The 24,365-nt window shown below is 41.1% G+C and overlaps 1 protein-coding gene across 7 annotated transcripts in view; it reads left to right on the top strand.

Moving 5' to 3' along the window:
- The window catches only part of ENTPD1 (ectonucleoside triphosphate diphosphohydrolase 1), a 174,846-nt gene that overhangs the window by 128,963 nt on the left and 21,518 nt on the right, over positions 1–24,365 (top strand). For all 7 annotated transcript variants that reach the window (XM_023206248.2, XM_026446542.1, XM_026446543.1 and 4 more), the window contains 4 exons: positions 2,262–2,389; positions 18,797–18,914; positions 21,478–21,628; positions 23,624–23,783. In XM_023206248.2, coding sequence (XP_023062016.1) covers positions 2,262–2,389; positions 18,797–18,914; positions 21,478–21,628; positions 23,624–23,783 — 557 coding nt within the window. The remainder of the gene's footprint in view (positions 1–2,261; positions 2,390–18,796; positions 18,915–21,477; positions 21,629–23,623; positions 23,784–24,365) is intronic.

The raw sequence follows: 24,365 nt of genomic DNA, 5'->3' as shown, positions 1-24,365 counted from the left end.
ACATGGGAACCAAAATGGGGTGCCCTTAGAGGGTTCTTTTCCAGATTCCAGAACACTGGCATCAAAGAGGACATCTCTCCCATACCAGTTTTATCAGGATGTTTTAGCTTCACGTAATTAAAATCCTGACTCTAATTGGGTCAAAGCATTAAGTCTTGTGGAAGGATGGACTCAGCATTTGTTGATTTAGCAGCTTAAAATGCCATCAAGGACTCACATTCTCTACATCTCTCTGCTCTGCCATCATTGGATGTCATCCCTTCCAGGCAGGACAATATTTAAGGATGAAGAGAGAATGTTTTCTTTTTTCCCTAGACTTGCCCCAGAAGACTTCCTCCAGGGTCACATGGACCATAATTAGGTGGCATACCCATTGTTAGACCAATCACTGGTGAGGGAATGAAATTACACAGACAAGTCCATCCCTGAGCTTGGGGGAAAAGCAAGCATCTGAACAAAATGGAGGTTCTTTTGGGAAGGGAGAAGTGGAGAAGTGCTGTATATTTCATCTGCTCTTCCTTGTTTGGAAGCAATAGATAATGATGTTGCTAAAACTTTTTCTCCTAAATTTTGCATTGTTTGGTCTGCTGGGTAAAGACTGCCTCAAGATTCTGGGGATTGAGGTGGATTGGAGACTCATACCTTAATCCAGGCTTAGAATTGAATTAAGTTCAAGCTTCTGCTCCAGAGCTTCAGGGGGAGCTCCCATTTCAGTGCCCAGCCAGCTTCCACTGACAACGGGGGAAAGAGAAAGAGGAGACCTGGGCTCCTCTTTTAGCTTTTTGATCCCACCCTCTGTCCTTAGAGAAGTATAAACTATTCTAGAGAACCCATCTCATTTCCATATGCTTTTAAATTATGTTATCTTGTCCTTTCTTCCCAAAGCATAAGGAAAATGTTTGGGGATAGTTTGGGGAGTTGAGAGAGGAGGAGGTTGAGTTGTCAAAATAGAGGGAATGGTGCAACCATTTCATTTCCTGTTTGCTTCCTCTATGCAATCTATTTACATCTGACCAAAGTAGCTTTTGCCTTTTTTTTTTTTGAGAGGGAGTTCGCTCTGTTGCCACGCTGGAGCACAGTGGTGCGATCTTGGCTCACAGCAACCTCCGCCTCCTGGGTTCGAGTGATTCTCCTGCCTCAGCCTCCTGAGTAGCTGGGACTGCAGGTGCACGCCACCACGCCCATCTAATTTTTGGATTTTTAGTAGAGACGGGATTTCACCATGTTGGCCAGGATAGTCTTGATCTCTTGACCTCGTGATCCACCCACCTTGGCCTTCCAGAGTGGTGGGATTACGGGCGTAAGCCACGGCACCCGTTTTTGGTTTTTAATTTTTTTCAGACAGAGTCTTGTTCTGTCACCCAGGCTGGAGTGCAGTGGCACGATCTCGGCGCACCGCAACCTCCACCTCCTGGGTTCAAGTGATTCTCCTGCCTCAGCCTCCTGAGTAGCTGGGATTACAGGCGCCCACCACCACGCCTGGCTAATTTTTGTATTTTTGATAGAGATGAGGTTTCACCATATTGACCTGGCTGGTCTCGAGCTGCTGGCCTTGAGATCCACCTGCCTTGGCCTCCCAAAGTGCTGGGACTACACATGTGAGCCATGACGCCCAGCCACTTTTGCCTTTATATAACTCTACTATTGGAGCCTTTTTAATGTCCCATGACAGAATGAGACTAAAGACAAAATAAATAAGATAACATGAATTATGATCCAAAATGTTCAAGACTCCTCAGCCTCTAGGCCATTACTAATCACTTACTATATAAGGGTGGTTTAAATAGAAAAGGGTATGTATGTCAAGTCAGGAACTGTCATGGAATAGCGGGATTTGTTGTTTGATGATACATTATTAATACTTTTTAACATCTTAAACATTTTGTGGTAGATTTCAAAAATGAGGAGGGCTATCCTTGTTTTTTGTTATTTGTTACTTGTACCTTGATAGATCTGTATTACCTGTTAAACAGCCAGTTTGGGGCTCTTCTCACTCCTCATTCCATATCTGATCACTGACCTAGTTTTGTCCTTGCCACAGCCACTAACTCAGTCTTGGCCTTTGTCAAAGTACAAACAAATCCTTTTGCTCTTGAATTATTTCCCAATTACTTTGTAAGTGCCTCATTGATAAAAAAGATTGGCTTTTAATCTGTCTCTGTTATCTCCAGGTAGCTATTATAAGACCAGACAGAAAGGGGAGGAAAATCAGAGTTTTTGATTTCTTGTTGGTATTTTTTTTTTTCTGCTTTTGGTTTTAGAGTCTAACGTGAAGACATTTTGTTCCAAGAATATCCTAGCCATCCTTGGCTTCTCCTCTATCATAGCTGTGATAGCTTTGCTTGCTGTGGGACTGACTCAGAACAAAACATTGCCAGAAAACATTAAGGTAAGTCAAATATGTGTGTGTGTTTGTGTGTATGTAAGAGGGGATCTGGGTGGGACAGCGGGAAGAGGGTTAAGGTATGTAGAGCATAGGGGAGGAGTTGAGGTTCTAACAGCCCAGGAACAAGTCAATTTCCACTGGATTAGGGGAGTAAAATGGAAATAGATGCTCATTCTAGAAGAGTAAATGCCTTGAATCAATTAGTGGTGGGAAGATAACTGCCTTTATGATTGTTTAGCAAACTCATTAAATTGATACTCTGGCAGAGATTAATGCTTTATTCAGCTCATCCAGATCTGGGTAATACTATGCCAAGATTCTATATTCTAGTATATTTCCACTTCTTCATCATGGGTGAATCACAATACTGCACTCTGTTCTTTTTACTTCATTATTATCACTATCACCAAAACAATACGTTTATTATACTGCTCTGTATAAAGTACTGTGGAAGTCAGAGATTGTGGAGAAGACATGTATCTTATCTCCAGATATAGTAAAGAATCAACAAAATCAATAAAAGCAAATCAGAAAACATGTGTATCAAGTATAGTCATTTGAAATGAATTCATGGATAGGCAGATTTCTTGTGACATTTCTTTTTTTTTTTGAGACGGAGTCTTGCTCTGTCACCCAGGCTGGAGTGCAGTGGCCGGATCTCAGCTCACTGCAAGCTCCACCTCACGGGTTCAAGCCATTCTCCTGCCTCAGCCTCCCGAGTAGCTGGGACTACAGGCGCCCGCCACCTCGCCCAGCTAGTTTTTTATATTTTTTAGTAGAGACAGGGTTTCACTGTGTTAGCCAGGATGGTCTCTATCTCCTGACCTCGTGATTCGCCCGTCTTGGCCTCCCAAAGTACTGGGATTATAGGCTTGAGCCACCGCACCCGGCCTCTTGTGACATTTCTACATTTAAACAACTAGTTACTATCATTACAGATCATTAGGATCATTAACTTTAATGTATTTCTGTTTTCTTTCCAGTTCATCAAAGTAAAATTTCAGACATGAATATCTCACAAGTACTTTGTAATATGGTCATTATATTTTTTAATCTGTTAATTAAAAAGCATGTGGTAAATAAAAATTTATATTATAGATATACCATTTTAAACTTACACTGAAATTATAATAAACAAATATATAAGGGCCCAGATGATACCAATATACTAATAAGCATGTATGTATATGTGGGCAGTAATATATCCAAAAGTTAACTTGACCATGGAGGCCTGGGAATACACGTGTAGAAGTATATTCTCTTGTATTTGAAGATGTTGAACTGGGAGCCTGGAAGGATGGTTGCATATGCCAGGCCTCTGAAACTTTTGACATCCACCCAAATCACTGTATAGCAGAGGCGTGGGTGTCACACTGGCATCTTTTTGTCAAGTTCAACCCAGTGGTGCTGTGTACAGCAGTCCCTTTGTCAAGACAGAAAGCTGATACTATCTCATTGTTAAGGGTCGCTTGCCTTTTAATATTGAGTGATGTTTGCTTGGCAAAACTTCACTCACAGTTGAAGTCTCATGACATCTTGTTTCCATTGTTTGTTTACCAGTTCCAGAAATACATGATTGCCTTCTTAATTTGACCTTTTTACATGTTCAGTATTGCATCATTGGCGAGGGAGATGCCTAGCAGGCAAAATCCATGACAAACTTGAGTTATGTTCCCAAGAATATGTGTGGTCATGGACGACCTTCCCTCATTCACAGTGGTCTCCTTCAAGTCTGTTGTGCTTCTGCATTGTTATATGGGCCTGGCCAAATGGAACAAGGTCTTTGGCGTTCTTTAAATAAAAGGGAGGAGTATTGAAGAGCAGTCATTGGCATCTGAAGTGAATCTTTTTAATAATATCACTGATTTATTTTATATAAAGATAGTTTTATATATGCAAACTAGTCATTTGTTGAGGTTATATAATTTTAGTAAGATTCCTGGCATATATTGGGGGCAAAATATTTCAGAAACTTGTATTCTGGTGATGGCTTTAAACCAGATGTGCTGTCCAATTTGATAGCCACTAGCCACATTCAGCTCTTTACACTTAAGTCAATTAAAATTAAATAAAATAAAAAATTCTGTCCCTTTGTTGCACTAGCCACATTTCAAGTGCTCAATAGCCACACATGACACATGGCTGGTGGCTACTGTATTGGACAACACAGATATAGAATATTTCCATTGCTGTGGAAAGTTCTACTAGGCATTGCCACTTTAAAGCATACTCTTGAATCATAACTCTGAAGTCATTCAAAACCAACTTTAATGAATAAGGTGTATGATAAAACATTTTATAAAATCTAGAATAAGAAACAAAAAAACTTTTTTTCTTGCATGGTTTGTACACTAGTACCAGGATCATCTCAAATATCATGGGCTACTAAACTGGTTTGAGTAGTTTATTGAAATAAATATATTTACTTCCAAAAATGACCATTTAAAAGATAACACTGATTTGGATATTTGTACTGATACATGTTTTGTTTGTTTGTTTGTTTTTTGTTTGGGTTTTTTTTTTTTTTTTTTTTTTGAGACGGAGTCGCCCAGGCTCGAGTGCAGTGGTGCAATCTCAGTTCACTGCAAGCTCCGCCTCCCGGGTTCACGCCATTCTCCTGCCTCAGCCTCCTGAGTACTGGGACTACAGACGCCTGCTACCATGCTCGGCTAATTTTTTTGTATTTTTAGTAGAGACGGTTTCACCATGTCTTGATCTCCTGACCATGTGATCATCATGGTCTTGATCTCCTGACCATGTGATCCACCCACCTCAGCCTCCCAAAGTGCTGGGATTACAGGCATGAGCCACCGCGCCTGGCCAATACATGTGTTTTAAGAACACACAATGACATGACTTTATGACCATTCCTCATTCAGCAGTTCTTCATTCATTTTTTATAAATTTATGCATCGACAATTATTTATTACACCCCAGCCTGGCTGACAGAATAAGACTCTGTCTCAAAAAAAGTAAAATAAAAAATATTCATTGTCTGTGTTAGGCACTGGGCTACACAATAAGGAAAGCTGGTATATAGATGTGACTGAGCTTACCATCTGGGGACGCAAACGTATTTAATAACACAAATTATTAATTGTAATTGTGATAAATTGCCACCAAATGAAAGTTTTGGGATCAGGCAAGTCTTCCCTGAAAAAATGATATTAAAATAATATCTGAGGAATTGCACTCCAGCCTGGTGTGACACAGCAAGACTCTGTCTCAAAAAAAAAAAATTGTTTTTTGTTTGTTTGTTTTGTGAGACAGAGAAGTTTCACTCTGTAGCCCAGGCTGAAGTGCAATTGTGCGATCTCGGCTCACTACAACTTCCGCCTCCCAGGTTCCAGCAATTCTCCTGCCTCAGCCTCCTGAGTAGCTGGGACTACAGGCGCATGCCACCACACCCAGCTAATTTTTGTATTTAGTAGAGACAGGGGTTTCACCATGTTGGCCAGGATGGTCTCGATCTCTTGACCTCTTGATCCGCCCACCTTGGCCTCCCAGAGTGTTGGGATGACAGGCGTGAGTCACCACCATGCCCAGGCAAAACAAAAAATTGTTAATGAGATATGTTACATTCTTTTTTCATACTATCTTCAAATTTTAACTTATGGCGTATCTCAATTCCAACTAGTCACATTTCAAGTGCTCAATTGCCAGCTATTTGTTACCCTGGTTAGATAGCACAGGCCTAGATTAAAGGTATGTCTCTGATGGCATTGATTGACTGAAGTCTTAGAAATGGACGAGGTCATCTAGGAAGGGGTTATAAAATGAGAAGAGAGTCAAGGTCCAAGTCCTGAGAATCTCTATCATTTAAAGTAGGGGTCCCCAACCCCCAGGCCATGGACCAGTACAGCAGGAGGTAAGCAGCAGGTGAGCAAGCAAAGCTTCATCTGTATTTACAGTTGCTCCCCATCGTCCACTGTACTGTCTGAGCTCCATCTCCTGTCAGATCAGTGGCAGCATTAGATTCTCATAGGACCGCAAACCCTATTGTGAACTGCATGTATGTAGGATCGGGATTGCGTGCTCCTTGTGAGAATCTAATGCCGGATGATCTGTCACTGTCTCCCATCACCCCCATATGGGACTGTCTAGTTGCAGGAAAACAAGCTCAGGGCTCCTATTGGTTCTACATTATGGTGAGTTGTATAATTATTGCATTATATGTTACAATGTATAAATGAAATAGAAATAAAGTGCACAATAAGTGTAATGCACTTGAATCATCCCGAAACCACTGCCCCCTTCTCTCCACCTCTGGGTCAGTGGAAAAATTGTCCTCCGAGAAACTGGTCCCCGGTGCCAAAAAGGTTGGGGACCACTGATTTCAAGGGTGAATAGGGAAGGAATTCCTCCTAAAACATAATGATAATATTATTTAGTGCTTTGCATTTATAAATCATTTCCACATGCATTTCCATTTTTTCTTCCCATGAATGCTGTGAAGAATGGAAGGTTATCTCCCTTTTGTTTTTTTGTTTTTTTTTTTGAGACGGAGTTTTGCTCTTGTTGCCCAGGCTGGAGCTCAGTGGTGCGATCTTGGCTCACCACAATCTCTGCCTCCTGGGTTCAAGCGATTCTCCTGCCTCAGCCTCCCGAGTAGCTAGGATTATAGGCGTGTGCTACTATGCTCGGCTAATTTTTGTATTTTTAGTAGAGACGGGATTTCTCCATGTTGGTCAGGTTGGTCTTGAATTCTCGACCTCAGTTGATCCGCCCGCCTCGGCCTCCCGAAGTGCTGGGATTACAGGCGTGAGCCACGGTGCACCGCCATCCCCGTTTCATTATTTATTTATTTATTTTTAAATTATATTTTAGGTTATAGGGTACATGTGCACAATGTGCAGGTTTGTTGCATATGTATACATGTGCCATGTTGGTGTGCTGCACCCATTAACTCGTCATTTACATTAGGTATATCTCCTAATGCTATCCCTCCCTCCTCTCCCGACCCCACCACAGGTCCCTGTGTGTGGTGTTCCCCACCCTGCGTCCAAGTGTTCTCATTGTTCAGTTGCCACCTATGAGTGAGAACATGCGGTGTTTGGTTTTCTGTCCTTGTGATAGTTTGCTCAGAATGATGGTTTCCGGCTTTATCCATGTCCCTACAAAGGACATGAACTCATCTATTTTATGACTGCATGGTATTCCATGTTGTATATGTGCCACATTTTCTTAATCCAGTCTATCGTTGATGGACATTTGGGTTGGTTCCAAGTCTTTGCTATTGTGAATAGTGCCGCAATAAACATACGTGTGCATGTGTCTTTATAGCAGCATGATTTATAATCCTTTGGCTATATACCCAGTAATGGCCATCCCCATTTTATAGATAACAAAATCAAAGCCTTAGATGTTCTCTCACCCAAGGCAGAGGGGGAGCTAAAACTGGAATTCAGTTTTCTGATCCAAAGACTAATGTTCTTTTCATTTGTCTTAATGAGTTTTTCCAAACAACACATCCTATTAACAGAAATTGCATGCAGGATGTTTATTTTGGGAAGTGATTCCAAGGAAACAAGGAAGAAAGGAAAGAGAGGAGCAAATTACCATGTTGGGCAACTGAGGCTTGATCCTCCCAGGGACCCTCTGAAGAGCTGTGGAGAGTGAACTTTAGAATTGTCTGCCCTGGGGATTTATCCCCTGGTTCTCATCACCTGTTGGTCACGGGTTGCTCCCATCCGGTGTTAAGTCCCTGTCACTTCCAGGTTTGCACGTGTGTCAGAGGGGCCATGTGGGTACCACAGGTGACAACCTAGGCAGCGGGAGAGAAGCTCCTGGGCAAAAATAGAGAGATAAGGAGATACTGCTGGGGCTAGAGTAAAAAGTTGGCCAAGATGTAAAATGGCCACAAGAAGTATCTGAAGTATCATTGCGCCTCCTGCTTTTTGTGGAGGTGAGGGTTCTTTGTACACATAATTTCAATACAATAGAGATATATTCATACAGAGACAGTGCTATGGAAGCCCAGAGAAAGAAGCTGCTAGTTGAGCCTGATTACATGGAGACTTCACAGAGAAGGTAGCCTTGGAGCTGAGTCTTAAGTACTATGGCTTGAATGTTTGATCTCTCCAAAACTCATGTTGAAACTTAATCCCCAGTATAATAGTATTAAGAGGCAGGGCCTTTAAGAGGTGGTGGATCATGAGGGCTCTGACCTTATGAATGGATTAATTCATTCATGGATAAATGGATTGAGTTATCACAAGGGTGGGTTAGTTAGCATTAGGGTAGGTCTGTATTAAAAGCTAGTTTGGCTCTCAGTATGCCCCCTTTGCCATGTGATGCCCTGTGCCACCTCGGGACTCTGCAGAGTCCCCACCAGCAAGAAGGCCCTCATGAGATGTTGCCTCTTGACCTTGGACTTCATAACTTCCAGAACTGTAAGAAATACATTTATTTTTAAAATAAATTACGTAGTATCAAGTATTCAGTGATAGCAACAGAAAATGGACTATGACAAATGGTAAGGAGTTTTCCAGAAAGTGGGATAGGACATGTTCCAGGCAAAGATTATATCATGTGTTGAAGAGTGACAGCTTGAAATCATATGCAATCCCTGTGGAATCAGCAGCTCAGTATGGTTAGATTGTTGAATATGGGGGCAGGAAGGAGTGGTGGAAGAGGAGGTCCAAGTCTGAACTTAGTATTTCTGGCTTAAAAGTGGGCATCTCATCCATTAAACTGCAGTGGCGTTCAAGCTTGGATCCATATTAGAAGCACCTGAGGAGCTTTTCAAAAATATGGCCGGGCCCCATCTCAGGTCAATTAAATCATCTTTGGAGGTTAAAGTTAAATAAAAATGATCCAAAATATTGTAGATCACTGGGCGCGGTGGCCCATGCCTGTAATCCCAGCACTTTGGGAGGCTGAGGCGGGCAGATCACTTGAGGTCAGGAGTTCGAGACCAGCCTGGCCAATATGGTGAAACCCATGTCTTTAGTAAAAATACAAAAATTAGCCGGGCGTGTTGTCAGGTGCCTGTAATCCCAGCTACTCAGGAGGCTGAGGCATGAGAATCGCTTGAACCCGGGAGGCAGAGGTTGCAGTGAGCCGAGATCACACCACTGCACTCCAGCCTGGGTGACAGAGCGAGACTCTGTCTCAAAAAACAAAACAAAATGAATCAAAAAAAGCCCAGGGACTGATATGTTTTAAAATCTTCCATGTGATTCTAATGAGTAGATTTTATCGAAGACCACTGCTTTGAAGGGTTTCATACAGGGAAGTGATGCCCAGATTTGTGTTCCCAAGATTCCTTTTGGCTGCAGAGCAGATTAGAGGAGGAGAGACCAGTTAGCATGCTCCTGGTCCAAGGCAGGTGAGGCCAGAATTAAGGCATTGTCTGTGGGGTGAAGGGAGGGGATAATGTGAAAGACACTTGGGTTGACCAGATCTTTGTGACAAAATTCCTTTGAGGACCTTTTAAGATTAAGATGGAACAGGTACCTTGGGACAGTAAATGCTGAGAGAAAACTCCGAATGCCTCTGTTTAAAGAGGGTGATGGCCACAAGCCTCTCTTGGTGCAACTTCATACATGGAAAGATTTTCAGCTGTCCTGTACTCACTTCCTCTTTAATTTGTTATCCCTGTCCTCTTGCAGGGATCATTATTCTGCCTGCCTAGAGTACAACACAACATGGGCCATGGACTCACACTGCCTTGGATTTGAATCTTCGCTCTGCTCTTAGGGTCACCTCTAAGCCTTAGTTTCTCCACTTGTATGATGGAGCTGATGATTCTTCTCTTGTAAGATTACTGTGAGAATTCAGTGGGATAAAGTACATGCAAATGTGAGTGCAGAGCAGAAGGCCTGCCCACTGCAGACCCTCAGTGATTAATAACTCATGTCTTATCATTTTTGCAGCTTACCTGCCTTAGTGACAAATTGACAGTTATCATTATTTTATTCCCACTGTTCCCCATCTGACTTGTCCTTGTGTAGCCCATTTCAGGTCAGCCCACCCATGCTGATGATTCAGTCTTGTCATCTTCCTGCCTGACCTAGTTTGGATTCAGCCCTGCTGGGGAGGTGGTGGCCTCATGCCTGGGCCACATGTGGCACAACACAGCAAGAATTCTTTATTGTTCTGATATGTTTACTTGCCCAGCTACCTAAAAGGTTATAAGCACATTGAGGACAGGGAATGGATTTCATTTGTCTTTGTGTGCATTTTATTTATTCATTGACTCCATTTATCCATTTAATAAATAGTCATTGAACATCAACTCTATTGTAGGCCCTGCCATATATTAGTGAGCAAGATGGGCAAAGTTATTATACCCTTGTTGAACTTATAGTCTAATGAGGGAGATAATCATTAATCAAATAATCATAAAATAAATGTTAAATTACAGCCAGCACAACTGATTTGGATAGTTGCTCCAGAGAATTTTGCTGACTGAATAGAGTAAGCACCTTGAACAGATAAAACTGCTCCCTCCTTGTATATGAAGAGCCCAGGACCAGCCTGGTAGCCAGGCAGTGTCAGTGTGGGAAGCAGACCTCTGTCTCAGGGTTCTCTAGAGATCCTAGTTCCCCACTCTTACCCTCAGAGACTTCTCAGTTTGAACCTCCAGAGTGCAGGGCCTTGGAAGCTACATGTGTTAGCAGGCATCCTGGGGCATTCTCATGCCACTGAAGTCTATGAACCACTGCCTGTGAGACACAATGAGAACTTAAAAAAACAAAACAAAACAAAACAAAACAAAACATAGCCTTAATGAACTGAAGAGCCATTAGCTGTACCCAAGGCTTCCCCCGGGAAAGTACCTTTGTTCTGGCGGACCTAGGTGGGGAGGTAGCTTTGATGTCTGCTTGGTTCCCCACTTCCTTGTCTACTCATCACTGAACAGTGGCAGTTAGTGATTGTCAGATATTCCTTTTAGCACAAACGTTCCACATTTTGGCACACACTGAGTCTCTGTCACACAAGCACCAGACTGACCCAATACCAAACAACTACCCTTCATTAAACACTGCCTGTTCTGTGAATGCAGGCCTGGGGACCAGACCACTTTGATTTTAATTCCAGATAGGCTACTTTCCTAGTTGAGACTTTGGGCAAAAAAAATTCTCTCTATGCCTCCCCTTCTATGTAAAAGCAAGATAGTAATAGTACCTACTTAGAAGATGGTTGTGAGAATTAAATGGAATAATACAAGTGACTTAATTGTCAGAGTGATGAGCACATCAGAGGTCCTCAATGGAGACTACCTGCTTTAATAAAGAGATGTCCTGTGGAAGGCCCTTAGCTATTAGTGTGTCATGGTCACCGAACCAGTACTCTGCAGGATTTCCAACTTCTGTTAAAGGGTAATGACCTTTCTTCATGCATCTGCTTTATAAAAGTGCTGTTCTTAGATAAAGCATTTGTGATTTTATCTTTTTATGGAGACTTTGGAAAGATCTGCTCTGATTTCCAACCTCAAATACTCTTGGAAAATATTTGTATTATTTTTACTCTATTGGATTTTAATGTGTGTTTTAAAAAACATCTGCAGATAGATGGTGGTTGCACAACAATGTGAATATCCTTAATACCACAAAACTGCACTTAAAAATGGTTACATGGTAACTTTTATGTTATGTATGTTTAACAGCAATTTAAAAATAAAACAATAACAGAACTGTGGTTTGTATTAAAGATCTAGTAACTCTAATTAAATAAAAAGGAAAGGAAGAAAATGGTCTCTAAATGTTTACAGGCCCTGCTAGCATCTCTGCTGTCTCGTTTGTTTATAGAGTACTGGAGCCTTACTCAAAATTATAAGCTTTGTATATAAACCCCAGCTCACTGAGACAGACTGATGAGGCTGCTGAAGTTACCATTAAAGCTACAGGAACTTTTAAGAAAGTTTTTGAAGACACACTGTGTCTGAAGGGACCATGAGAAGTTAATGATCACACTTGTCTGTGTTACCAGATGTCTTAGTCTGTTTTGTGTGGCTGTAACAGAATGCGACAAACTTGGTAATTTATCAATATAAAGAACAGAAATTAATTTTCTCACAGTTCTGGAGGCCAAGAAGCCCAAGATCAAGGTGCTGGCAGGCTTGGTGTCTGGTAAGGGCCTGGTCTCTGCTTCCAAGATGATGCCTTGAACTCTGCATCCTCTGGAGGGAGGAATGCTGTTCCTCACATGGCAAAAGAGTAGGAGATAGCAAACTCACTCCTCAAACCCCATTTAACTGTGGCATTAATCCATTTAAGAGGGCAGAGCGCTTGAATACCTAAATACCTGCCACTAGGGCTCACTTCCTGATGCTGATGCATTGGTGATAAAGTTTTCAACGCATGAGTTTTGGAGGGGAAAACAGTCAAACCACAGCATCTGTCTTATGGGCTTTTTGGGGAAGGTGTAGGACAACTCCAATGGTACTACTTTATATTAGACAATGAAAATTAACCTCTTTTAGGGCTGGAAGGGATTTAGGAACCATCCAGTTCCAACTCCCTCATTTATCTATTTGATTCAATAATTATCTGTTGAATTCTTTCTTTGTGCCTAATGTATAGTAGGATATACCATCGTGGATGCTGTATATATTGTGGTAAACAAAGTAGACCTGCCCTCATGTAGCTTACAAGCTAATAAGAAAGATAGATATTAATCAAATAGCTGCATAAATATGTAATTACACCATGTGACCAGTATTGTCTCTAGAGGGAAAATACAGGCATTCTGATCAGGAGGGTAGGATCTAAACTCAGGAGGTCAGAGAAGGCTGAGATGTCAAGTGAAGGGCTTTCTGGGTAAAGGCCCTGGAGCAGAAGCCATGAGACCTATGGGCAACTGCAAGCAGGCCAGTTCCACCAGAGGTGTTTTCTGAATGAGAAGAGGGTGAAATATTCTACTTCTGTGGAGCCAGGAAGCAGGCTGACTGATGCTCTAGTTTCTCTTTGTTTCTGCTTCTAAAGAGACTTACCCAGAAGCCTGGAACTATATGACATTTGTGTAGGTAGAATTGTTTCCATCCTAAGGAGAGATCCGCCCTACTTCTATGTGGCCTCCAGTCTCAGTGAGCTTAGGGTCTGTTGCGCCTACATTTCCAGGTCTTCACCAAGGCCTCTGCATTGGTGTTTCCATGAACCAAGCAAGGTCACTTCTACTGTTCCTCTTTCTGGACCACCACTTCTGTTCATCAGTTATAACCGATCTTCATGAGCTAGGTTGATCATGCATTATGTGCATAATCAAAAGCCAGCTTAGAACAAAATTGTATGCACAGTAAAATTACAACTGTATAAAAATAATATACAACTTTTAAAAAATTTAAAAATTTAAATTATTTTTAGACTCATGGGGTACATGCATAGGTTTGTTTCATGGGTATATTGCATGATGCTGAGGTTTGGGCTCCTAATGATCCTGTCACCCAAGTAGTGAACATAGAACCTGATAGGTAGTTTTTCAACCTTTGACCTCCTCCCTACCTCCCCTCTTTCGGAATCCCCAATGTTTATTGTTCCCGTCTTTGTGTTCATGTGTACCCAACGTGTAGCTTCCACTTACAAGAATATGCAGTATTTGGTTTTCTGTTCCTGTGTTAATTTGCTTAGGGTAATGGCCTCCAGCTGCATTCACGTTGCTGCAAAGGACATGATTTCATTCGTTTTTATAGCTGTATAGTATTCCATGGTGCATATGTACCACGTTTTCTTTATACAATTCATCATTGATGGACTCCTGAGTTGATTCCATGTCTTTGCTATTATGAATAGTGCCGCGATAAATTTACAAGTGCAGGTGTCTTTTTGGTAGAATAATTTGTTTTCCTTTGGGTATATACCTAGTAATGGAATTGCTGGGTCAAATGGCAATTCTATTTTTAGTTCTTTGAGAAATCTCTAACCTTCTTTTCACAGGGCTGAATACATTTGCATTCCCACCGACAGTGTGTAAGCATTCCCTTGTACGCACAATCTTGCCAGCATCTGTTATTTTCTAACTTCTTAATAGCCATTCTGACTGGTATAAAATGGTATCTCATTGTGGTTTTAACATTCATCTCTCTGATGACCAGTGATGATGAGCATTTTTTCAAAAGTGTGTTGGTCACTTGTATGTCTTCTCTTGAGAAGTGTTTATTTATGTCTTTGGCCCACTTTTTAATGGGGTTATTTATTTTTTTCTTGTTGTTTGAGTTCCTTATAGATTCTGAATATTAGTTCTTTGTTGGATACACAGTTGGAAAATATTTTCTCCCATTCTGTAGGTTGTGTGTTTACTCTGTCACTGGTTTCTTTTGCTGTGCAGAAGCTCTTTAGTTTAATTAGGTCCCAATTGTCAATTTTTGTTTTCACTGCATTTGCTTTTGAGGACTTAGTCATAAATTCTTTACTGAGGCCAATATCTGGAAGGGTATTTCCTAGGTTTTCTTTTATGACTTTTATAGTTTGAGGGTTTTACACTTATGTGTTTATTCCACCTTGAGTTAATTTTTGTATATGGTGAGACGTAGGGGTCTAGTTTCATACTTCTGTATATGGTTAGCCAATTTTCCCACCACTGTTTTTAAAACAGGGAGTCCTTTTCCCATTGTTTATTTTTGTCAGCTTTGTCAAAGATCAGTTGGTTTTAAGTGTGTGGCTTTATTTCAGGGTCTCTATTCTGTTCCATTGATCTATGTATCTATTTCTGTACTAATATCATGCTGTTTTAGTTATCATAGCTTTGTGGTTTAAAGTTAGGTTATGTGATGCCTCTGGCTTTATTCTTTTTGCTTAGGCTTGGCTATTTGGGCTCTTTTTTGGTTCTATATGAATTTTAGAATAGTTTTTTTTTCTAATTCTACAATTTCTTTGGGCAATACTATGCATTCAAAAAAGACTTGGAAGGAAATAAATAAAAATAAAAGTGATATCTAATTGGTAGAATCTAAAACATCTTTTTTTTACTTCATTTTATGAATGATATTTAAGAAACTTTTAGTACTCTTAAAATAAAAAATAATATTGAAATAATCCCGAGGGAGTGTCAGATCTCTTCCTTATCACCCAAATCTTGCTGTTTTCTTTAAAGGATATACTCATAGGGACTTTTGGAAATATTTAAATATGAGCTACACAGAAATGTTGGGTTTCTCCACTGCTAGACTTTCAGACATTCACTAGCTAATGGGCTTGTGAGCCCAGGAGGCAGAGAGAACATGAACATTCTCCAAACTTCTGGGAAGCTTTATTTACTGAAGCCTTTGTAGGCCTCGTACTGTCTGGAACATGCATTGGAAAATGCTAGTGTGGTGGAAAGAGAACAAAACGTTGTGGCTACCTGGGCTCTGATGGACATTGTAACAAAGAAAGGCAAACTCCCCAAACGCTCAAATTGAACTTTCAGTCAAGCTTTATCTGTCTCTCAAGCAGCAAACAATGCCAGTTTTTTATTCTGCAAGCCATTTTAGAAGACAAAATGTTTAGCACAGTTGCACAGGTTAGCATGCTAGTGTACTGTGTACACAAGATGAAATGTCCTCAATTTCTGCATTAAAATATGCTTTACCCCCTTCTCAAACACTTATCAAATAAAATGTAGTAAAAGCTTTTGTTTCTCAACTACCTCACTGTGTAAGGCCTTAGAGAAAACAAGCTGACAAAAGCAAGCCTGGTTCTTTGGTTCTATGGGAAGAATGACTTTCATATCAACAATGTTAGAATAAAATGTCCTGATCCCAGATAAAGACTGCTTGCTGCTTATACCTTGCCAGTGTTTGTCATATGCTGCTGTGGTTGGAACATTTTCTGGCAGGAAGCAATCAGGGGCCCTGTTAGGGAACAACAGAATTTTCTGCCATGTAATTCCTGGGCCTTTTTCTCCACTCTGGGAGGTTTCTCACGGGTCCAGTGGCCCCAGACCTCAGTCAGTGTTCCTCTCTGCCCACAGTGGCCACCACCTAAGCCATTTCTTGGATTCCTTTCACTGCAGGCCTAGCTGTAGAGGAGTCTGTCCAGCTTCCTTCCTTGCTATGCCCAAAGCCTACAGGCCCTTTTCTTTCTAAAGGCATAATGCTAATTGCTGGAGGGAATCCCCACTGTGTGTAACTAGGAAGAGAACACTGTGGAGGTTATGGCAGGTCAAGGGTCCTCACAAGTTCTGCATGGTGATACTCCCTGGTCTAGTGAAATGGAATAGGGTTTGACACTCAATAGGCTCTACTTTTAGCTTTTCCTAGTGGTCCAGGGAGGTCTCTTAAATCCTATTTCTTGTCTCTTTTCTCCCTGGAGTCTCTTAGATTCATAGCAGGTGGTATATATACCTGTTGCCACCTACATTTTCAGGTCTTCACAGGGCCCCCCACATTGGTGTCTCCATGAACCAAACAAGGTCATTTCTACTGTTCCTCTTTCCAGACCACTGCTTCTGTTCATGCAACCTAGCTTATATATGTAGGGAGATTCACATATACACACCACACACACACACACACACACACACACACACACACACACACACACAGCTAAATTAAGCATTTTTAAAGTGGCAGACCACATTTTGAGGTCCGCAGCTTAAATAAGCAGCCATGTGACAAGAGTCATTGGCTCACATTTCAGAATCTTCTCCTGCTTCTCTTCCTTTTGCTTCCCCATTTACTTCCCTCTATGTTTCTTCTCTAAGGAAGATTAAAAAGCACATGTACCATCATGCTCTTCTCCCAAGTTCATGTCAGATGTCATTACTCAATCATGGCATTTTTTAATCCTGAGTAAGCTCAGGGATATAACCAGAGATGACTATCAGCTGATCAAAATGAGCATTGAGCAGTTTACTCCTGGGTAAATACCCCCAAAGAAATGAGAACTTATTTCAACAAAATGAAATGCACATGAATGTTTCTGGCGGCTGTATTTCCAGTAGCCCCAAACTGGAAATAACCCAAATGTCCATCAACAGTTGAATGGATAAAAATATAGTACATCCATATAATGAAATACTCTGCAGTGATGGAAAAAGATGATCTACTGATACACACAGTTTGAGTTCATCTTACATAATGTAAAGTGAACGAAGTTAGACATAAAGGAGGCATACTATGTGAGTTCATGCATTGCAGTTCAAAAACAGGCAGAACTCATACATGGTGGGAGAAGTTAAGACAGCGGTAATTGACTGAGAGGGGCACCGGGAAGCCTTGTGAGGGGTAGAATGTGTTTTGTATCTTGATCTGGGTGGTGGTTATATGGATGTGCACATATACAAAAATTTATTGAGGTGTATGCCTAATATTTGCACACTTTACTGTAGCTGCCCCTCATTTCATGTCCTTAAAAGGGGGCACCAATTTGAAAATTATTTCCCAGCCCTTGCTTCTGTGTTTCTAGATATAAAATCTTGAGTCTGACTTTGATTCAAGTCCAGGCTCTGTCACCTATCAGCTGTGTATCTTGAGGAAATTGCTGAACCTCTTCGTACTTTAGTTTCTCACCTATATAGAAGGGGTAAAAATAGTACTTGCTCTATAGCACTGTTCTTAGAGTTTAGTTGGATAATTCATACAGGTTGCTTCATACAATACCTGTCTGGTACATTTAGTGCACTTGTGAAATATGACATGGTGACTTGTTCTTTCTCTTCTGATCATCTAGTTCTTTCTCCTGCTGTCATCTATCCTTCTCCTCTGCCTACTTTCTTTCCTCCTTTTTTTCTTCTTTTCATCTCCCCCTATCGTAAAGCCAAAAACATGAAGTTTAAGTACATATATTTTAAAATATATTAAATACAATTTTACAGTTATATTCATAATTTAAAAGTGAGTGCATTTACTGTTTTTTACACCTCTCCTTAAAACAAACTCTGCATTTATTGAACTAAAATTAGATGAAGATATTTATTATGTCTTACTGGCACTCAATGGAGTAACTCAGTGGTTCCCAAACTTACCTGCACATTAGAATCATGTGGGACCTTATAAAAATTTCCAAGCCCAGGACACATACCAGATCAATTAAATCACAATATGTGGGTCTAGGACACAAGCATCAGTAGCCATTGAAGCTTTCCAGGTGATTCCCGTATGATTCCAATGTGTAGACAAATTTGGGAACCATAGATTAATGGCTTTCTGTTCCTTCCACAGTGTCTCAGCTACTTCAGCATGTGGTTCTGAATCTTGGCTGCACATTAGAATCACCTAAGAAGCTTCTAAACAATACTGCTTCTTGGGCCCTGTTCTGCATGAGGTCTGAATATTTCTAACATGCAACCAGCATGAAGAGCCCCATTCTAGCAGGGTTGGTATCCTGGTAGATTTTGTGATCGGAGTGACTCCAGTGCCATCTCCTCAATGTTCCTCTCAAATACTTTCTCCTCACGTTTTTGAAAATTCCAGTCCTTTCTCTTGCAAGCCTAATATGGAGATGAGTGATGTGATACTGATAAGTTTTTGGTCTGTTTTGCTTTCAGTATGGGATTGTGCTGGATGCGGGTTCTTCTCACACAAGTTTATACATCTATAAGTGGCCAGCAGAAAAGGAGAATGACACAGGGGTGGTGCATCAAGTAGAAGAATGCAGGGTTAAAGGTAAGATGAAGACCAAGGGAAGGGGAGGCCGACAGTGGGGCATGAGAACATGAGAGGTGTATGGCCAGTAGAACACAAGAGAAAAAGGAGCCCCAAGCATAGGAAGCCAAGTGAAGAACACAGTGCAGCTGCTGTTGTTATGTTATCGTTACAGAAATCATATTGAAATCAGTCCTTAATGATCAAACCCTAAGAATAAACACACATAAATATAATTAATAGTAGCTCCCATCAACAGAACACTTCTGCATGCTATGTACTTAGTACCGAACATGTGTTACTTCAGTATGCCCTCATAATCTCCCTTTGAGGTATGTATTATTATACTAATTTTTTAAAAATGGGGGCACTGAGGTTGAGAGAGGTTATACCACTTGTATGTTACTCAAGCTAGTAAGTGATGGGGCTGCGGTTCAAACCAAGTTCTGCCCAACTTCAAGTCTACATCTTAGCCAGTGCTTCTCAAACTTGAAACTGCTTGAGCTTGTCAAAAACACAGATGATGGCATGGGCCCCATCCCCTAGAGTTTCTGAGTCAGCAGATCCGGAATGAAGCCTGCGAATTTGTATTTCTAAGAAGTTCCTAGGTGATGCTGATCCGGCTGGTTCAGATATTGCTCTCTTAATCTTTGTACCCTGATACCCTGATCTACAGCTTGGAAGACATTTTTCAAAGCTTTCAGCCTCTGTTTAGGGAGGAAAGACCAAATTATAGGTTCTTAGGGCTGGGAAAAGGAACTTACAGATCGTTTAAATTTTGTTTCACAGAGAAGGAAACAAAATCCTGGAGGATTAGTGCCTTGAAAGTAGCAACAGAATTGAGACAAGAATCTAGGTCTCCTAATTACACTCTAGGCTTCCTGCTACTCTAAGCTGCTGGATTATATATCAACAACTTTTTTCTTTTAAGGTCATAATATAAGTTAGAGTGGTTGACATTCAGCTTTCACTCCCTTTACCCAGTACCCCACCATGCACCATTGTACCACAATCTCTCTGACTTTTCTCTCTCTTAGCCTTTTGAGCTGGGAACCCACTGCTTGTTTTTAGTTGGACCAATAGCCTAGATCCTGGAAGATAATTGATTTTTAGTTTGATAGGCTATGGAATCCACTAATTTTCATAGTTTATCAAGAAAGTAGTAGAGAGGAGATATTTCCAAGAGAGCAAGTCATTCTACCCAGTAGCCCATCAATACTGAGACTCTGGCTCCATCAGTACTGAGACAGTACTTCTAGCCTTTCTTAAAGCCCAAATCCCTCATATTATTGGCTTTTATTTAACCCACTGCCTTCCATTTTTAAAAGTTATTTTAAGGGCTGGGCATGGTGGCTCATGCCTATAATCCCAGCACTTCGGGAGGCTGAGGTGGGCAGATCAGAAGGTCAGGAGATGGAGACCATCCTGGCTAACATGGTGAAACCTTGTATCTACTAAAAATACAAAAAAATTAGGGCATGGTGGTGCGTGCCAGTAGTCCCAGCTACTAAGGAGGCTGAGGCAGGAGAATTGCTTGAACCTGGGAGGCAGAGGTAGCAGTGAGCCGAGATCGCGCCACTACACTCCAGCCTGGGCAACAGAGCAAGACTCCGTCTCAAAAAAAAAAAAAAAAAAAAATCTAGAAGATATCTTTCTTCTGAGACTTAACCCATGAGTGTTTGGCCTAACAAATGCAGGATTTTTCCCTCTCAAAAGAGAGAGTTCTCTAGTTAATCAAATGTTGAACACAAATTTTCTGAATCCAAACAATTAGCTGGTAACTTAGAGCTGATTTTCTCATGGTTGTTAGGCTGTTTGACAACCTGTGAATGATCTGGATAACTTATTTAAATAATTATCTTTAAAGCAATTACTCTGCTATGAAGCACTGATAGTGTAGATACTTATCTTAATGTGAGATGAAAGTGTTGTTATAACTTCAAAAAGCTTAAGGAATCTTGGCTCTAATCCTCCATAGCAACAGTCAGTTTTGCTCTCAAACTGGAAAAACAGTTTTGCTAGGGAAGCAGGATATCAGAGTGGAAAAGTCACCAAGGATATGTAGATTCTGTTTCTCTTTCTTATAACAGGAAGCAACTCCACCTCAGAAACTTTAAGGTGCTGGCCAGGATCAGATAGCTAGTTAGGAGCAGCTTTCATCTTTTCAGTAAAAGCCAATTTGTCTGCTGCTTAATTTTTATTCTAAGTGTCATCTTTAGGTCTTTTAGGAACTAGTGTCATTAATTACAATGTTGTGGAGGAAATATCAAAAAGCAGCTAATGGAGTAGCTATCTATAAGATCCCCATTAAAGTCTGAGAATGTTATGCAATTGAATATGAAATTGCACCATCCAGTGGCAGAATTATTGAACATTGGACAGACCCAACTTAAAGTTTGGAAATTAAATCCTCTCAAGGCTAGGTCCAGTGAATTACCCTCTAACACAATAACCTAATGTGTAGTACATCAGGAAATTGTTTTCTTGTATTTTTTTCAAAACGCCGTATTTTGATCTACTATTGTTAAGGTATGTTTTATAATTTTTTTTTTAAAAGATTGTTATCTTCTACATCTTTTCCTAGGTCCTGGAATCTCAAAATATGTTCAGAAAGTAAATGAAATAGGCATTTACCTGACTGATTGCATGGAAAGAGCTAGGGAAGTGATTCCAAGGTCCCAGCACCAAGAGACACCCGTTTACCTGGGAGCCACGGCAGGCATGCGGTTGCTCAGGTATAGCAGCATGTAGGGACCAAAGAGTATCTGGGAGTTAGGCTTGGCAGTGAAAGAGCCTCTGAGGTTATGGGAGAGAACCACACTCCCTAATACCCCAAGTTCCACACACCCAAATCCATACCTAAGAAAGGAAATTTCAGTAAGTGAATAAAATGTCCAAACTCTTAGCATATACAGGGATAGGATGTTATGTATGTTAAAAAAAAAAAAAAAAAAAAAGCCCCCTTGTGCATCTCCCTATGGGGAATTCAAGAGGGATGGGGCACAGGGATAGAAAGACGAGGCCCGTATACTCTGGGGTTTGGGGCTACAGACTTAGCTACTCAATAGCTGGGAGGAAGAGGATAAGAGGAGACTCATAGACATCCCATGTCATAAATATTCACAACTAGCACATCTTTATATCACTTGATACCTGTGTGAATTATTTATTCACTTGTTCATTCATTCAGCATGTAAAGCCTGCTCTATCCAGAATATGAAAACTCAACCCTCAAGGAAATCAGTTTCAATGCAGGGTGATCAGTGTTTTAATAGAGGAGTGCTCAGAGCTGCTACGGGAGCACATTTGGCCCTGCCCAGGGTGAGAGGAGGTCAGGAAAACTTAGAGGAAGGGATGCCTGAACTGAATCATGAAAAATGAGTTGGAGGATCGGGGAATGGCTTTATCAGCAGAGCAGACAGCATGCATTCAGTAACTGATGTTTATCCAGCACCTATTATATGTCATATGTCAGGCACTGTTCTAAGTACTTCGGATACAACAGTGAACAGGACAAAGTCTCTGACTTCATGGAGCTTGTGTTCTACCAGATGTGCAAAGGCAGGGAAGTGTGAGACGCACATTCAGAGGACTGTAAGTAGTTCTGCCTAGATAGAAGATAGGTGAGTAGTGTAAAATAATAATGATAATAATAGTAGCAGCTCATATTTATTGAGCCCTTCCTATGTTCTTAGCACTGCGCTAAGCACTTAATTGAACCATCGTAACAACTCTGTGAAATTAATTATTATTAACAAGATACAGAAGCTGTGGCTTACAAATGTGAAGTAACTCACCCAAGGTCACACACCTGGGAAGTGGTAGAGCCAGGATTCTGAGTGGGATTCTGAAAAGGAAGGGTCCAGGTCACAAAGTGCCCTATGGGCCATGCTAGGAAGTTTGGAGTTTATCTTAGAGAGAGTAGGAAGCCATTAAAAGACACTACACAACTCGTGACACTGGTAGAGAAGATGGATTGGAGGGGAGAAAAGCTGGGGATAAAAGGAAGGCAGTTAGCAGGTGTGGAAGCCATTTAAATGAGAGATGACAGGGGCCTAATGCCAGCTGGAAGGTAGCATCCTCTTGCTCAGAGACTCCCAGGGTTGCGCAGCCTAGCTCTTGGAAGCAATTGCATCCCATCTTCATTAAGACAACCCTGGAAGATTCCTTCTTCAGGTCTCAAAGTCTCAAACAGACCCAAGAACTGAGTTATAATATGGGGAAGATTTTTCCCAGGCTGGCAGCAGAGGAGTTTGGATGTATATTCCAGGTCATTTGCCACCTGGTTTCTACTAGAACCCTAATTAAAAACCTGGAGCAGAGTCTGGCCATGTAACCAGCTAGGAGCCACACACAATAGCTAATATAGCACACACCAGCTTCAGGTATGGTCATCAAACCATACCCAGCTATCACCACTACAGTAATTTTAAGAGCCTTTGATAACTTTTTGAGCCAGGGAACTTCAGAACAAAAACGGTATTTTTAAGGAAAACCAACCTATGAAAGGATGGGAAGGATGTGGATTTGGAGAGAGATGAACAAAAGATTAATTCTACCTCATCCAAAAGAAGGGTTCCTTGGACAGACATATGCGAAGATCCCCATCTCTCCATTTATTCCAGTGTATTATGATTCACTTCTTAGTAGCAGTGTGTGGATGCTATAGCTGAAATGGGTAATGTAATTATTAAAGCAAAAATGATAACCTCAGCTCTTCCTTTGTACAGGATGGAAAGTGAAGAGTTGGCAGACAGGGTTCTGGATGTGGTGGAGAGGAGCCTCAGCAACTACCCCTTTGACTTCCAGGGTGCCAGGATCATTACTGGCCAAGAGGAAGGTGCCTATGGCTGGATTACTATCAACTATCTGCTGGGCAAATTCAGTCAGGTGAATATCTCACAGCATCCATGGAGGTGGCTCTCTGGAGGCCAATGCCATTGCTATCTCAGGCAGTACTTGGGTCGCTAGCCAGAATGAATGAATGAATGCTGGATGGATGGATGGATGCATGGATGAATGAATTTACTGTCACATTTGTAAGGGTCACTAGGGGTGTAATTCTCTTACAAGACCTTCTATTGGGAGAATAAGGAAGACATGTCTTTGCCTTAGGGAGGCATAAAGGAAATTAAAAATGTATCAGTAAAAATTAGAATAGCTAACATTTGCCTTCTGCTATGTGTCTCGTGCTGTGCTCAGCACTTTTCATGTTTTCTCTGATTTCATCCTTAGAACAACAGTATGAGGTACTACATCATCCCCATTTTAGAGCCCCATATCGATGTCTAGAGAGGGTAATTATTCTGCCCATGGCTATACAACTAACAAGTGACTGAGCGAGAATTTGAACTTGAATGTGTCTGGCCTCAGACCTCTTGTTTGTAAACACTAGTTACACTGCTTCTATGTCTGGCAGTCTAAGCTATGTCTTTGAAGCCCCTCTTTTCTTGCTGATAATCTGTTGTAGAT

The sequence above is a fragment of the Piliocolobus tephrosceles genome, chromosome 9 (assembly GCF_002776525.5).
Source record: "Piliocolobus tephrosceles isolate RC106 chromosome 9, ASM277652v3, whole genome shotgun sequence".
NCBI lineage: Eukaryota > Metazoa > Chordata > Mammalia > Primates > Cercopithecidae > Piliocolobus > Piliocolobus tephrosceles.
This window is presented reverse-complemented; position numbering and strand designations above follow the sequence as displayed.